At 31.9% G+C, this 15,097-nt stretch overlaps 2 protein-coding genes across 2 annotated transcripts; both read right to left on the minus strand.

Annotated features, from left to right (window-relative positions):
• Positions 1-204: 204 nt before the first annotated feature.
• LOC129947182 (sepiapterin reductase) lies at positions 205-1,553 on the minus strand. The gene has a single exon (XM_056057634.1). The coding sequence runs from the start codon at positions 1,165-1,167 to the stop codon at positions 391-393; it is 777 nt and encodes a 258-aa protein (XP_055913609.1). The 5' UTR covers positions 1,168-1,553; the 3' UTR covers positions 205-390.
• A 5,034-nt stretch (positions 1,554-6,587) lies between these two features.
• On the minus strand, positions 6,588-7,739 carry LOC129945787 (sepiapterin reductase-like). Its single transcript, XM_056055707.1, has one exon. The coding sequence runs from the start codon at positions 7,577-7,579 to the stop codon at positions 6,803-6,805; it is 777 nt and encodes a 258-aa protein (XP_055911682.1). The 5' UTR covers positions 7,580-7,739; the 3' UTR covers positions 6,588-6,802.
• Between the last annotated feature and the right edge of the window lie 7,358 nt (positions 7,740-15,097).

Consider the following 15,097-nt stretch of genomic DNA (forward strand, 5'->3'; position numbering starts at 1 on the left):
AGCAATAATCATCATCTAATCTTTGAAGCTTTATCTATGTATTATAATAATTCTTACCGTGTTATTTAATGCTCAATTAAAAAATATTTATTATTATTGTTGTTAAAACATTTATTGTTATTGGCTCGGGGTGTCTATAGCTACAGATAAGAATAATGATGTTCTTTATCACATAACAAACAAAATAAATTCAATAACCAGATGTTTGAAGCAAACAACAACAAAAAATTAATTTATTTGTTATTAAAAATAAAAGACTTAAAACTAAAAGCACCGTGGGAAGAAATACATATACATTCAGAAACTAACATTCATAATACAAAATATTTGAGACAGTTTTTATAATGTCAGGTATTTAAAGAAATCAAAGAGTTAATAACAATTCAAATTTTAATCATAAAAGTCAACATGGTCACCAGATTTGAATTTGAATTCCTTTATCACTGCTAAGCACTTAGCAGTGGTAAGTTGAGTTGTTAGAATTGTCTTTTGCTCCCTTGAACTCCGGAAACCCTCCCTCAACTCTTCACTCATGGATTCGTTTTGCAGAATGATGGTCATGTCAGTGTCAACAGGACCTGGTGAGTAGTTCAGTACAACTACGTCTTTCTCTTCCAGTGCCAAGACTCTGAAGTACATCTCGCGTGCAGCCTTACCAGACCCATACTCTGCCATACTCGGGAATGGCTCGATGCCAACCTTTGACGTAATATTCACCACAAGTCTTGGGATATCTTCGAAACGCTTCATGAATTCCGCATTCAACGCGCACACTCCGAAAACATTCAAGTGGAAATACTTCTTCCAATTATCGATGTCAGAAAGTTCCTTTGCCGATTTGGTTACGTCTCCCACCGAACCCACATTATGGACAATAAATGCTCGCTCAAATTCATTAACCTCAACTCCGGTCAAGGCATCATCCAAAGTCTCGTGATATTCTTTAGCCGAAATCTCACCCAAATCAAGGGAAAACACTTTGACGGTGATGTCGTTGTTTAGAGCTAGAATCTCCTTCTTTGTTTCTTCCAGACCAGATGCTGAACGGGCAAATAAAATTGCCAAACTTTTGGGCTTAAATAAGCGACAACATTCTATGGCCATAGTTTTGCCAATTCCCTTCGAAGCCCCGGTGAGGATAAAGATTGTCTTTTTGTTGAGATCCATTTCGACGACGTCGACAGGTTTATTTTATTTTTTGAATAAATTTATCGATTTTTCAAAGACCGGAACGACGAGACGACGACGACAGCAACGCGACAACAACCGCCGAGTACGTACATAAGTAATTAAATGGAAAAGTAAAAGTTCAACTTAACTTACTGGTTGAACAAACACAACACTTTTGAAATGAGTACGTAACGTATATATAAAAACTAAAATCTTTACACCAAACACCACCAAAGCATAGACACCAGTTCCGCTGCTTCTGGCCTCTACTCTGGTGCTGGTCTGCGTCTGATGGGAAGGTTGGTTCGTTGAGGTTGAGTCAACGAAACGAATTCCAGTAATTTAGTTAGGTTGTTAGCTTTGGGGTTTTTTCGTGATCTCGAAATGAGTGTATCTGCTGCCAGCAGAATGCTAGAGTGCCAGAGTCAGTCCAATTCCAGTCCAGTGGCTTAGTAAAACAATAAATACCTATGTAATTCGAATTCACTCAACGCAAAACGAAAACACTGAATAAGACCACTTGTTGTATTGTTGAGTTGTTCTATTGATGTTTAATTCGAAATTATAATAGAGTTGCCACATTCCTAATTTGGATTGGATTTGAAAATTAACTATACTTAAACGCAGTTCAATTGATTCTATTTTTAGAATTTTGTAGTACACAAACAAGGCTTGAACAATGCTATGCAGACATTAGAACATTTTGTTAGTGATATTTTACAGTATTATAATGATTGTCCTTAGTTAATTGATCTTTACGCTTCTTCTACAGAGCTAAGAATTCGAACCATGTCCCGGGAAAACGTTCATAGAGTAAATTATGCGTTTAATGAACACATAACTCGCAGTATTAGGGAGATTAATAGTGTGCCAAATAATATAGATTTTAGTTTCCATTAGCAGTAGAGTAGAAATTTATTCAGAAATATGTTGAACTTGTATTTTTTAACAAATTAAAAATAATTTTAATTTTGTTTGTATATATGTAGATTTAATGTATAATTTAAGAACTTCGTTACTATATTTGAGATTGTAAACTCTAATTGATATTAAACAAATAAAAAAAATAATTTTTGAAAGATTTCAATATGTTAAGCAAAATAAGTCGTATAGCTGTTAAGAATTTCTTTAAAGGGGTTTCCATGACAGAGGTTTCATTTTGATAATTTAAAAAGCGAATCTTAAGTTCTGCAATCATTGCATTCGATCAACTCCAGTACCTTAAATGATCAGAAAGAGTATATAACAATTACGGAAGTTGTTGATGTAATCCTTGGATTGGAAACGTGAAAGTTATCGTCCTATAAGTTTACTAAGTTCTGTAAGTGATTGTTTTGAAAAAAATAATTAAAAAAAAATTAATGTCACACATTAAATTAAATAAACTGGGTGGCGCAACAGTCCGTTGTGAACCAGGGCCTAGTGACTTACAACTCTCAACCATTCCTGTGTGAGAGTACTGTTGTCAGGAATGGAAGGGACCTACAATTTAAGGCCGAATCCGAACGGCTAGTTTGAGAAAGCACTTTTTCATGACAAGATTTACTCTTGAAGGATTTTTCAATTCCTCGCAAGAGGCAGTACCCGCGCAAATTTTTTTTTTTTTAAATTAAGGTGGCACAGGCAGGGATTGAACCCAAGACCCCTTGCATGACAGTCCAACGCACTAACCATCATGTCACTTGTACTACATTAACAATTTGGATTTCGACCGTACCATAGTACAGTCCACCAAATTGATCGAATAATCAGAATCATTAAAACCAATTTTATCAATGGTAAAAGTACCGTTATGGTCTTGCTTAACTTTGAGAAAGCATTTGATTCTGTTTGGCATGACGGGCTCTTACACAAGCTTGTAATGCTTAACTTTCCCATGTGTATAATAAAAATTGTAAAGTCCTTTCTGTCATCAAGAAGTTTAGTTGTTTCTGTTAACAAAAATCTTTCGGAAATCTTTGAATGTACTGCAGGCATGCTTCAAGGATCCGTTCTTGGCCCAATACTCTATACAGTTTTTACTGCTGATTTCCCTGTTTTTCAAAATTGCAATATATATTTGCAGATAAGACTTTTGTATTTTCTTCTGATTCACTTGCTTCCGTTATTGAAACCAATTTGCAATCTTCTTTGAATGCACTTCAACAGTATTTTAATGATTGGAAGATTAAGATAAATGCTTTGAAAACTCAGGCTTTTTTACTCCCTCTTAATCAACGGCGTAGAAGCAAACTGGAAATCAAATGTTAAATACCTTGGTGTCCACTTGGACAGTAAACTAAATTTTGGATTTCATGTTCAAGAAATCATAAAAAAAGTAAACGTAACCATTAAAATTATCTATCCTTTTATAATTTATTTATTTATTTATTTGTAGCCTAATATACAATTTCTTTTACATTTTAAATTATTTCATTAGCAAGTGGTTTAGAACATTTTTAATTCTTTACATCTTTTATTCAAATATATATAATAAAGAGAAGTGTTATTTAAAATTAATTTATGGTTCAAGGGAAAACGCTTCTAAGAAAAACCCTTATTAGTATCTTAAAAACTAGTATTGCTTAGGCCCCATTATCAACAAAATGCAGAAGTTGACAGTAATTTTAGGTGTTATTTTGGTTAGATACGTTTCTGATATGATTGTTGTCAGAGAAGGAGCAGTTTAAGAAAAATTTCTCTTGTTGTTTGTTAACAAGGTTCTTAACTGTGTAAGCATTAGCCTTATCATGGAGTCTTGTAGTCAAACCAAACAGGTGCGCCATAAAGTAGTATTGGTTGGAAAATAGTTTTAAATACTATTAATTTATTTTGCTTGCTTAGACTTGAGTTCGTGTGAATGAAAGGATATAAAATCTTTATTGTTAAGTTGATTTAGTTAATTGTATTAGATATGTGTGTTTAGAAAGTAAGCTTTTTATCTAAAAATATGCCGAGGTATTTGCAGTTATCCGACCATTCGATTTTTAGTTTTTTGTCCGGTAAGTAACAACTTCGCCGTGTAAACCATGTTGCTATTGTCTTAGTACCGTTGACTTTAATTTTCCATTTGTGAAAATATTTCTCAATAAGAACTATGGCTTCTTGCAATTCGGTAAAGACATTTTAAAATAAAAAACACCGGAGGTAAATAAAACGGTTTCGTCAGCAAACATTGTTAAGCTAACATTTGGGTTGGGAATCGGGAAATCAGGCAAACAAATATTGAATACAAATGGGCCCAAAACAGATCCTTGCGGGACGCCTGCGGGAACTTCATATTTTGAGGATCTTACGTTTTCCAAATGGACTGCGAATTTTCTGTCTTCCAGAAAACTTTTTTTAATTTTTATGATTAGGATAGGAAAGTTAAATTTGGCAAGTTTGAAAATAAGGGCATTGTGCCAGACTGTGTCAAAGGATTTTTCGATGTCCAAAAGGACCATACCTGTAGATTTCTTTATACCAAGGTTTTGTTTTATTGAATTTTTAATTCTAACAATTTGGTGTATAGTTGAATGACTAGGTCTAAAACCAAACTGATAATCTGGGTAAAGATTTAAGTCATCGACAAGGCACTGTATCTTGTCTTTAATAGTTTTCTGTAAGATTTTACTCAAACAGTTAAGTAGGCTTATGGGTCTGTAGCTTAGTGGGTTTTCACGTGGTTTTCCTGGTTTCGCAATAGGTATAATTTTTGCAACTTTCCAACTGCTGGGAAAATAACTAAGTTTGATGCAAAAGTTAAGAAGGACGGTAAGGAATCTTGTGCCCTTAACTGGAAGTTTTTTCAGTAGAGTGTTGTTGATGTTGTCTACATCTTTGGATTTTTTGGAGATAGTTGCTTTAATGAGTTGCTTCACTGTTTTATGGTTGGTAAAACAATCTGCATTCGTTGTTGTTTCTCTATTTGGAATTTCTAAAAGAAGATCCTGGATCTCACTTTCAGTAATATTATCACTAAGATGAGCTGAGATTAAGTGATTGTTGTAAAAAGTAGCAGCAATGACATTTGCTTTCTTATTTTGTGTTATAAATAGGTCGTTTTGAATCCTTAATGGTAGAATGATATTGCCTTTTTCCAGAAAGGCTTACTGGCTTTATCAAAACTTGATAAAAGCGAATCCCAGTCTCTATTTTTAAAGGAAAATATCTCAATCTTAATCTTGTTGTTTAGGAATTTTAAGTTAGAGAGAAAAGTGTCCTGTCTATATCGTATCCATTTTCTTCTTTCAGAGTTTCTTAAACGGATAAGAGAAAGAATATAGTTTGGTAGAGTAAGTTTGTGGATATTGGTAGAAGGTTTTTTGGGTATGGAGAAATCAGTAGCCCTTTTGATTATTTCAGAAAAATGTTCAACGTACGTGTCAATTTCGTGGGATGAATGAATGTCTTCGATGGATACAACATTAGGATTTAAGTTTTCTCTAACAAAAGACTTGTACCTAGTCCAATTTGCTGCTTTGTAGTTGTAACAGGTTCTTTCTGAAACTGTTGAGACATTACAATTAAGTTCTAGACAAACAGGGAGTTGGTCGGAACCCAATCTGTTTAATGTTGTTGGGTTAGAAAGATTTGGATCACTGTTTGTTAGAAACAAATCAATTGTGGAGGGAGATTTTGAAAGAGACTTAGGAATGTAGGTGGAATCAGGTGTGTGCAAAATAGAGAAATACCGATTTGAAGCAATAGTATTGAGGAGAATATTTCCCCAACAATTTGCCACTCTTAAATCTGAGTATCTTCTATACTTTAACTTTCTATTACTTTTAATATAATAATATTAGTAAGATTTTACAATCTTCTATACTTGTTCCTGTCGATAACACAACTTTATAAGTGACTAATTAATGATCATATTATCGATCCGATTAGCCACTTTTTACTATCGCCAATGATCCACCAAGGTTACCCTGGGAAAATAAAACGATGTACATCTACGTCATACGAAAAGCATACAACTATCTTGCTTTCACTTACTTTTCAAACACTGACCGCCTCTTTTCTTTCAACTAAGTTTCACACTACCTTATCAATTACCAATTGAAATTAACCCTAATATTTTTAAATGAAAGAACCTGGGTTTCTAGGTCTTGTTGTATTACGTGTTCAAAAATAATTCCAACCCCGAATCTCATATGAGTTATTTCTTTTATTTGATGATGAAACGCAGCTTTTAAAACTAGTTGTTAAAAATTGTATTTGTTTGTTTCTAAAAACCTTATATTCTTTGATTTTTTAGATATTATAGTTTGTCAAGGCTTTTATATCTAAAATCCTAGGAAAGAAAAATCACGATTACGATATATAATATAGGTAACCTCGAACCTTGGTGAACACAACTTAATCAAATCGAAACAACTTCGATTTTAAGTCCGAAACTGATGTTATCAGTATCCATGTTCAAGATCAAATCGTAAAATAAAAACACATTAGACTGTAGTAAGAAAAATTTGTTTAAATATTCGACTTTAGTTATATTAAACAATAAGATATACAAAAAGTTAAATAAGTTTTATGTTTAATAATGTAATAATATTTTATCTGTAATATTTAATAATGTATTTAAAACAATTAGTTAAAAAAATAATGCTTCAATAGTTTTATTTTCCGATCTGCTGCTTTTTTTTTCAAAAAATGTATATTCCTATATTCAATCAAAATAATCGACGCGACCTCCGGATTCAAATTTAAACTCTTTCAATACATTTATAAACTTTTCTGTTGTCTTTTCGGGAGTCAGAATTGTTTTCTCACGTTTTATTTTCTCAAACATTTTATTCAGTTCTTCATTTTTTGAAATCTTTTGAAAGTTAGTAATGAAATCAGTATCAACAGGACCCGGTGAATAATTCAGTACAATAGTGTCCTTCTCTTCTACAGCCAAAACCTTGAAGAACATTTCCCGAGTAGCTTTTCCCGAGCAATACTGTCCCATTGTAGGATATGGCTTAATACCAGTCCCAGATGTAATGTTGACAACTAGCTTTGGTAGATCACTAAAACGGCTCATGAATTCAGAGTTCAATGCGCACAAACCGAAGACATTCAAGTGATAGTACTTCTTCCAGTCATCAATGTCAGAAAGTTCCTTAGCACTTTTGGTAACATCACCAACTGAACCCACATTATGAATTATAAATGCTCGCTCAAAATCTTTTACTTTGATACCAGCCAAAGCATCGGTTAAAGCCTTTTGGTAGTCATCCAGCAAAGCCTTCTCCAAGTCAATCGAATGCACTTTCACAGTTATGTTATTATTTATAGCTTGTATTTCTTTGTGGGTTTGTTCAAGACCCTCTTTGGACCGGGCAAACAAAATTGCCAAGCTATTAGGCTTAAATAAACGACAACATTCTACTGCCATAGTTTTTCCGATACCTCTTGAGGCTCCGGTTATTATAAAAATTGTTTTTTTATTTAAATCCATTTTATATTGTTCCTTGAAAAAACAAGGATTCTACTAAAGAAAAAATAACTTAATTGTTTATAACAACTTTTGCACTAAAGATCACTGTTTCTAAGAAATGTTCACAAATGTTTATATGTCTTCAATGCAATGATGACAATGACTGAGCATTTACCTACCTCTAGATATTCCAATTCTATTATCATCTTTTAAATATATGTAAGTACAATGTTAAGGGATTTTGTTTTATCAGTAATGGACTGCGTATTATTTCACAACTATTATGATTGCCACATTCAACAAATTAATGTGTTATTAATTAAAGTTATGAATAAAGAAAATTAAATATTTTGTTTAAATCAAAACTCAGGTTTTATTCATTTTTACAACAGAGACAAGAACAATAAAAAACGAGAATGGAAAAAATACAAATGTCAAAATATCTTGAAACTTTATTTTGTAACAAATATAAAAATAGAAAACAACAAACAAGAAGCTCACTTTTGTATATTCCAAATAAAAATAGAAAACTACTTTTTTTGGCATCTTAAATTTCAGTTTTATATAAAAAAAGAGGCTGGGATGCGACCCACACTGATAACTTCCCATCCCGTCTGTAGTTTTGATTTGCTTAAAAATTTTAAGGGTTGGGTTAAAAAAGTTGTTACTGGAATTATTCTTAAAAAAATTTAAAACTACAGTATATTTCATATAAAGAAATAGTTTAGTTTGAAAATCTAGCTTTGTTAAATAGATTTGTAGTCGAAAACATATTTTTACCAATTTAAGTAGCATTTATTAAATTTGTACAAATTGCATGAATGAAATTAATTTGAGAGACATCAAGAACCGAACATTAATTTTTACCAAATGTGCGTACTATTTCTTGTAGATTTATTTTTTTTAATGATAAAACGGACTATTAGATTTTTATAAAAAAAAACTACTTAATGTCGAAAACAATATTTTCTGTGAAATAAAAAAAAGTTTGAAGACAATTTTTTTAATTTTTGAAGAGCAGTTGAAAGTAAATTTTGACCAAGTTTTAGTATTGTCTTTTTTGTTAGATTTGTATTTTTTCTAAAAAAAACTCTCAATTTGGTTTTTCTCAAAATTTTACTGAATGTTGAAAATAATATTTTTTTTAAATATAAAAGTAGTGCAAAGCCAATAACTTAAAGTTTCAAAAAGATATTTGAGCCGAAAATCAATTTTTACCAACTTTTATTAATTTTCTTGTTTAGGGTTTTATTTGTTGTAAAAAAAAATGTTAATTCGATTTTTCTCAATTTTTTTCAAAATATTGAAAACAATATTTCTTATAAGGTGAAATTAGTTGGAAGCCATAATCTTAAATTTTTGAAAAGATATTTGAGTCGAAATTCAATTTTTACCAACTTTGAGTAATGTTTTTTAGGTTTTTATTTTTTATGAGAAAAACGTTATTTTTCGTTGCACAAAATTGTTTTGGAGATAAAATCATTTTGTATTCGTAAAATGTTAGAGGTGACACATTTTTTTTCAGTTTTTTTGATTTAAAAAAAAAACCATTGATTGTATTTTTTTTCACAAAATATACTTGTTTAGTATCACGTTACAATATACAGTGCCGCTCACTTAAATAGCGCCCCCACTATGCAATATGTAACTGTACAGAATTCGGGTCTTTGAGTCAGTATACCGTTGCAATATTTGTATATTTTAATTATCTCTTAAATTGCTCTCTCTGTGACCGAATTCATACATTGGAAATGTTCCGTTAAATATAGTTTTTGTTAACTTTATTGAAACTACTGTGAAAAACGTGGTTTTATTTAGGTTCACTTGAATAGCACTGGATTACAAGCCAGGTAGTTATAAAAAGTAAATCATTGGCAGAGAACGAGAAATCTAAAATTAAAGCTTATCGAGAGTGTGGCCTGTCTATTCACCAAATAGCTAAAAAAACGCAACGAAGCCGCAAAGTTATATCCACATTTTTACGGAACGAGTCCAGCTATGGTAAAAATATGAAAGGCCGAACGTCTTGTGTCGTTAGCGCTGCTGACAAAAGAGCAATCCTGCGACTCGCGTCAAATTCGCATGATTCTGCCCCCAAAATAAAAGAAAAAAGTGGTGTCAAAGCAAGTGTATCTACCGTAAAACGGTTAATTTCTAATGCTACACACTTAAAAAGATTAAAGCTTAAGAAAAAACCACCGCTTAACCCGTCCCGTAAAGAGCAACGCCTTAGTTTCTGTCGTGCTAACATGACATGGAGTAAGGAATGGTACCGTGTTGTTTTCTCTGACGAAAAAAAATTTAATTTAGAGGGGCCTGATGGATTTAACTATTACTTCCATGATTTGCGGAAAAAGGAACATCATTTGGATCGTTTACACAGCCGAGTGGGCGGTGATATGGTTTGGGGAGCCATTACTTATTATGGATTTTTGGAGTTGCAGTTTTTGACTCCTCGTATGAATGCGCAATCATACATTGAGGTACTCGAGGAGGTTTTTCCTTCGATTAAGGAATTGTTTGGTGACTTGTCATGGAAATTGCAGCAGGATAACACACCCATCCACAATGCCAGAGTAGTAAAACTATTTCTAGAGCGCCAAAATGTCTCATTGTTAGATTGGCCACCATATTCGCCAGACCTAAACATTATCGAAAATGTTTGGGGGTGGCTTACTCGAAAAGTATATGAATCTGGGAAACAATATGGTAGTAAAGATGAGCTAAGAGAAGCCATTAAGTGTAGCTGGGCCTCGATTTCACTGTCCTATATCAAAAACTTGTATGATTCCCTACCGAACAGGATGTATGAGGTTATTTATAATCAAGGCGGGACCACCCATTACTAATTTTTTATTCATAAAATTAATGTTAATAATTGTGTTCCTTATAATTTAAATTTGTTTAAAAGTTTGAAAATATTAATAAATTAATTTTAAATAAAGAGGTGCTATTCAAGTGAGCTAAAATATGATTCAAATTTTTTGAGTCACATCACTTTAAAATGTATATAAAAATAACCACTGTAAATATACATTCCTTTCTTTCCCTTTTTTTGCAGAACTTAATAAACTTGATTTAAAAGAAAAAAAAGAGTCATTTTCATTACTTGTTTTAAAGATATTGAGCTTTAAACTCGAATTAAAGGGGGGGTGCTATTCAAGTGAGCGGCACTGTATTATAAAAAATTTAATTCAAGTCTCTAGCGTCATTGGTTCATGAGATATTTAGGGTTAACCAAAATGTTCCCCTTTTTTGTCTTATTATCTGTATAACAAAATTTATTTGAAGTCGATATCTCTTTTGGTTTTTGAGCTATGAACGACAAAAAAATGTTGCGAACGTATGGACGTACGAACTTACGTACACACGCACGTACAGACATCTTTCAGACCTATTACAGTAACTTCCTATGGGAAGTTAAAAAAGCTCCTGTTGATAGCGTTAAATAGTTAAAAACTCGTTGCTTTAATTGTTCTCAAATTTCAAAGATCATTGCCAAATAACTTTCCTAGCAAATTTTTAGTTTCAAACCTATTTCTCAGAATTGTTTTTGAGTTAGTATTCAATTCAGAATTTACAAAAGTGGTAACTCTAGCCAAACCTCAACGATCACTACTTATAAAAGAGTTGTTTACATTACATTTCATTTAACAATTATATGTACATATGTAAGTAAATATTACACAGTGGCGTTATCAAAACTTTATTTTGCAAATGGGTGAAAGTGGGAATAATTTTGTAATATAAAAATACTTTCGCTCAAAAGTTATAAGACGTATTCGTATCAAAAATTGCTAATTCGTTTAAATTTGAAATGAAGCTGAAGTTCGTTTCAACAGAGGTTTTTACTTGCGATAGAAAGGAACTTTATGCAAATATTGCAGGCGTACAAAATTTCAAACTCGAGATTTTAATCAACTATGACATTACGATGGTAGAGAAGTCGACAAAAGTGGGTCCCCCGATTCCGTCCATCTGTCTGCCAGTGTATCCACACTCCTACAGCCTAAACAATTTGGTCGATTTAGTTCAAACTTGGTAATAAAGGTTTTAAGCCGATTCGCGTTAGACATTTTTTGAAAAAATAACAGAACTCTCCATATAAATTTTTTGGCCAAACATTGAAAACTCGAATTTTCTCAAAAACTAACCGATAGCTTTTTATTAAATTTTTTCTTAAGATTCGTTTCTTGACTTGGCTTTTTTCAACAGAAAAATATATTTTGTATTGCTTTAGAGGGTTTCCCTACATAGAACCGTTATTTTGTTTTTAAATTGTCTCAAAAACTAATAAACTAATTTAAATAGTTTATTTTCCGCATCATCTCCTCTTCTGTCATAATTATATTTTTTGATAAAAATGTAAACAATGTATTTTTGATTTAAAAAAAATTAATACAAATATTTTTTTCAAATTCGAGGTCTGGAAAATGGGTCATCTTTTTTTACTAAACTGAAATTCAAAAAGTATTGTAATAAGTTTTAGTAACTGCATACTAAAAATATTTTTTAATACAAAAATTTTACAAACACAGTACATTTTTAAATTTAAATATACGAAAATAGAGAATAGATACATGAGCAAGATCTTGCGACCCAGTCTAGCATTTCATTTGTGTAAGAGTTGCAGACTTTGAAAACTATGAACCGTCGGATGAATGCAAAAATAGCTTAAGTCACAATATTAAAATTTTTCAAGAGAAGGAAAGCTTCTAAAATTAAAGCTGCGAGCGAGTAAAGAAAGTTTTTTCTCATCACATAAAACGAAAAAATGAAACTTTGGACTTAGGTTAGTTGTGCATTCATCCGATGCAATGATGTGAGGAATTTTGAGAAACCGAAATATAGGCTACATATTTTTTTAAGGCCGATGGCCATTTCTTTTTTAAATTTACCCGGTTATATTACTTTTCAACTTTTAAATTATCTGTTTTAAAGAATGCAGATAGCCCAAAGTAACGATCTTTTAAACAAAACAAAATTTGGTCGTGGGCCTTTTACGAGTACTTTTTTTACAGGTATGATGCCTAAGAAGAAAAACCAAAATGCTTAGACTTTAAGTCGATGTTTTATATACTTTTTGTTTTTTTTTAATTCATGTTTTTAACCTATGGATTTAGAATTATTGAAGTTTTTTAAAAATATTTGCAATAATGGAAAATCCAACAGATCCAACACCAATAACAAAAAAGGAATTTAACTTTGTTTTGAAGTCACGTTAGGCTTAAAAGTTTGTTGTCAATGATTCAAAGGTTAGAAATTAATTTTTTTTGCGTGTACTTTTTTTCAAACTCACAAACAAATAGTACGAGAAAAGATGTCAACGAAAATAACGCAAATATTGTCCGTTTATACAAAAAAAATGCATAAAATCATTGATAATTTTCGAGGTCCGCAATTAAAAATCAAGCGAACATCTTCTCCATTACTTAAAAAGTTTCTAGAAGTTACAAAACTTGCAAGAACAACAAATATTCTTTGGATTTTTTATAATGCATTTAATCACCTTTGACCAGATCTTGACTCGAAACAAAAATTCAACAGTCTTCAGTTTAAGAGAGGGGTTAATTTGTGTGCAAATAAAGAGAATTTTTCAATGTACTTACATATGTAGGTCCAATTTTTAAATTTTGAAGGTCGTTAAGAGCACTACAAAAAAGGTATGGGGCATTAAATTCGCATGATTCTGCCCCCAAAATAAAAGAAAAAAGTGGTGTCAAAGCAAGTGTATCTACCGTAAAACGGTTAATTTCTAATGCTACACACTTAAAAAGATTAAAGCTTAAGAAAAAACCACCGCTTAACCCGTCCCGTAAAGAGCAACGCCTTAGTTTCTGTCGTGCTAACATGACATGGAGTAAGGAATGGTACCGTGTTGTTTTCTCTGACGAAAAAAAATTTAATTTAGAGGGGCCTGATGGATTTAACTATTACTTCCATGATTTGCGGAAAAAGGAACATCATTTGGATCGTTTACACAGCCGAGTGGGCGGTGATATGGTTTGGGGAGCCATTACTTATTATGGATTTTTGGAGTTGCAGTTTTTGACTCCTCGTATGAATGCGCAATCATACATTGAGGTACTCGAGGAGGTTTTTCCTTCGATTAAGGAATTGTTTGGTGACTTGTCATGGAAATTGCAGCAGGATAACACACCCATCCACAATGCCAGAGTAGTAAAACTATTTCTAGAGCGCCAAAATGTCTCATTGTTAGATTGGCCACCATATTCGCCAGACCTAAACATTATCGAAAATGTTTGGGGGTGGCTTACTCGAAAAGTATATGAATCTGGGAAACAATATGGTAGTAAAGATGAGCTAAGAGAAGCCATTAAGTGTAGCTGGGCCTCGATTTCACTGTCCTATATCAAAAACTTGTATGATTCCCTACCGAACAGGATGTATGAGGTTATTTATAATCAAGGCGGGACCACCCATTACTAATTTTTTATTCATAAAATTAATGTTAATAATTGTGTTCCTTATAATTTAAATTTGTTTAAAAGTTTGAAAATATTAATAAATTAATTTTAAATAAAGAGGTGCTATTCAAGTGAGCTAAAATATGATTCAAATTTTTTGAGTCACATCACTTTAAAATGTATATAAAAATAACCACTGTAAATATACATTCCTTTCTTTCCCTTTTTTTGCAGAACTTAATAAACTTGATTTAAAAGAAAAAAAAGAGTCATTTTCATTACTTGTTTTAAAGATATTGAGCTTTAAACTCGAATTAAAGGGGGGGTGCTATTCAAGTGAGCGGCACTGTATTATAAAAAATTTAATTCAAGTCTCTAGCGTCATTGGTTCATGAGATATTTAGGGTTAACCAAAATGTTCCCCTTTTTTGTCTTATTATCTGTATAACAAAATTTATTTGAAGTCGATATCTCTTTTGGTTTTTGAGCTATGAACGACAAAAAAATGTTGCGAACGTATGGACGTACGAACTTACGTACACACGCACGTACAGACATCTTTCAGACCTATTACAGTAACTTCCTATGGGAAGTTAAAAAAGCTCCTGTTGATAGCGTTAAATAGTTAAAAACTCGTTGCTTTAATTGTTCTCAAATTTCAAAGATCATTGCCAAATAACTTTCCTAGCAAATTTTTAGTTTCAAACCTATTTCTCAGAATTGTTTTTGAGTTAGTATTCAATTCAGAATTTACAAAAGTGGTAACTCTAGCCAAACCTCAACGATCACTACTTATAAAAGAGTTGTTTACATTACATTTCATTTAACAATTATATGTACATATGTAAGTAAATATTACACAGTGGCGTTATCAAAACTTTATTTTGCAAATGGGTGAAAGTGGGAATAATTTTGTAATATAAAAATACTTTCGCTCAAAAGTTATAAGACGTATTCGTATCAAAAATTGCTAATTCGTTTAAATTTGAAATGAAGCTGAAGTTCGTTTCAACAGAGGTTTTTACTTGCGATAGAAAGGAACTTTATGCAAATATTGCAGGCGTACAAAATTTCAAACTCGAGATTTTAATCAACTATGACATTACGATGG

The sequence above is a fragment of the Eupeodes corollae genome, chromosome 2 (assembly GCF_945859685.1).
Source record: "Eupeodes corollae chromosome 2, idEupCoro1.1, whole genome shotgun sequence".
Classification (NCBI taxonomy): Eukaryota; Metazoa; Arthropoda; class Insecta; order Diptera; family Syrphidae; genus Eupeodes; species Eupeodes corollae.

Coding starts and splice junctions, on each gene's coding strand:
- LOC129947182 (XM_056057634.1), bottom strand. CDS start 1,167: ATGGATCTCAACAAAAAGACAATCTTTATCCTCACCGGGGCTTCGAAG.
- LOC129945787 (XM_056055707.1), bottom strand. CDS start 7,579: ATGGATTTAAATAAAAAAACAATTTTTATAATAACCGGAGCCTCAAGA.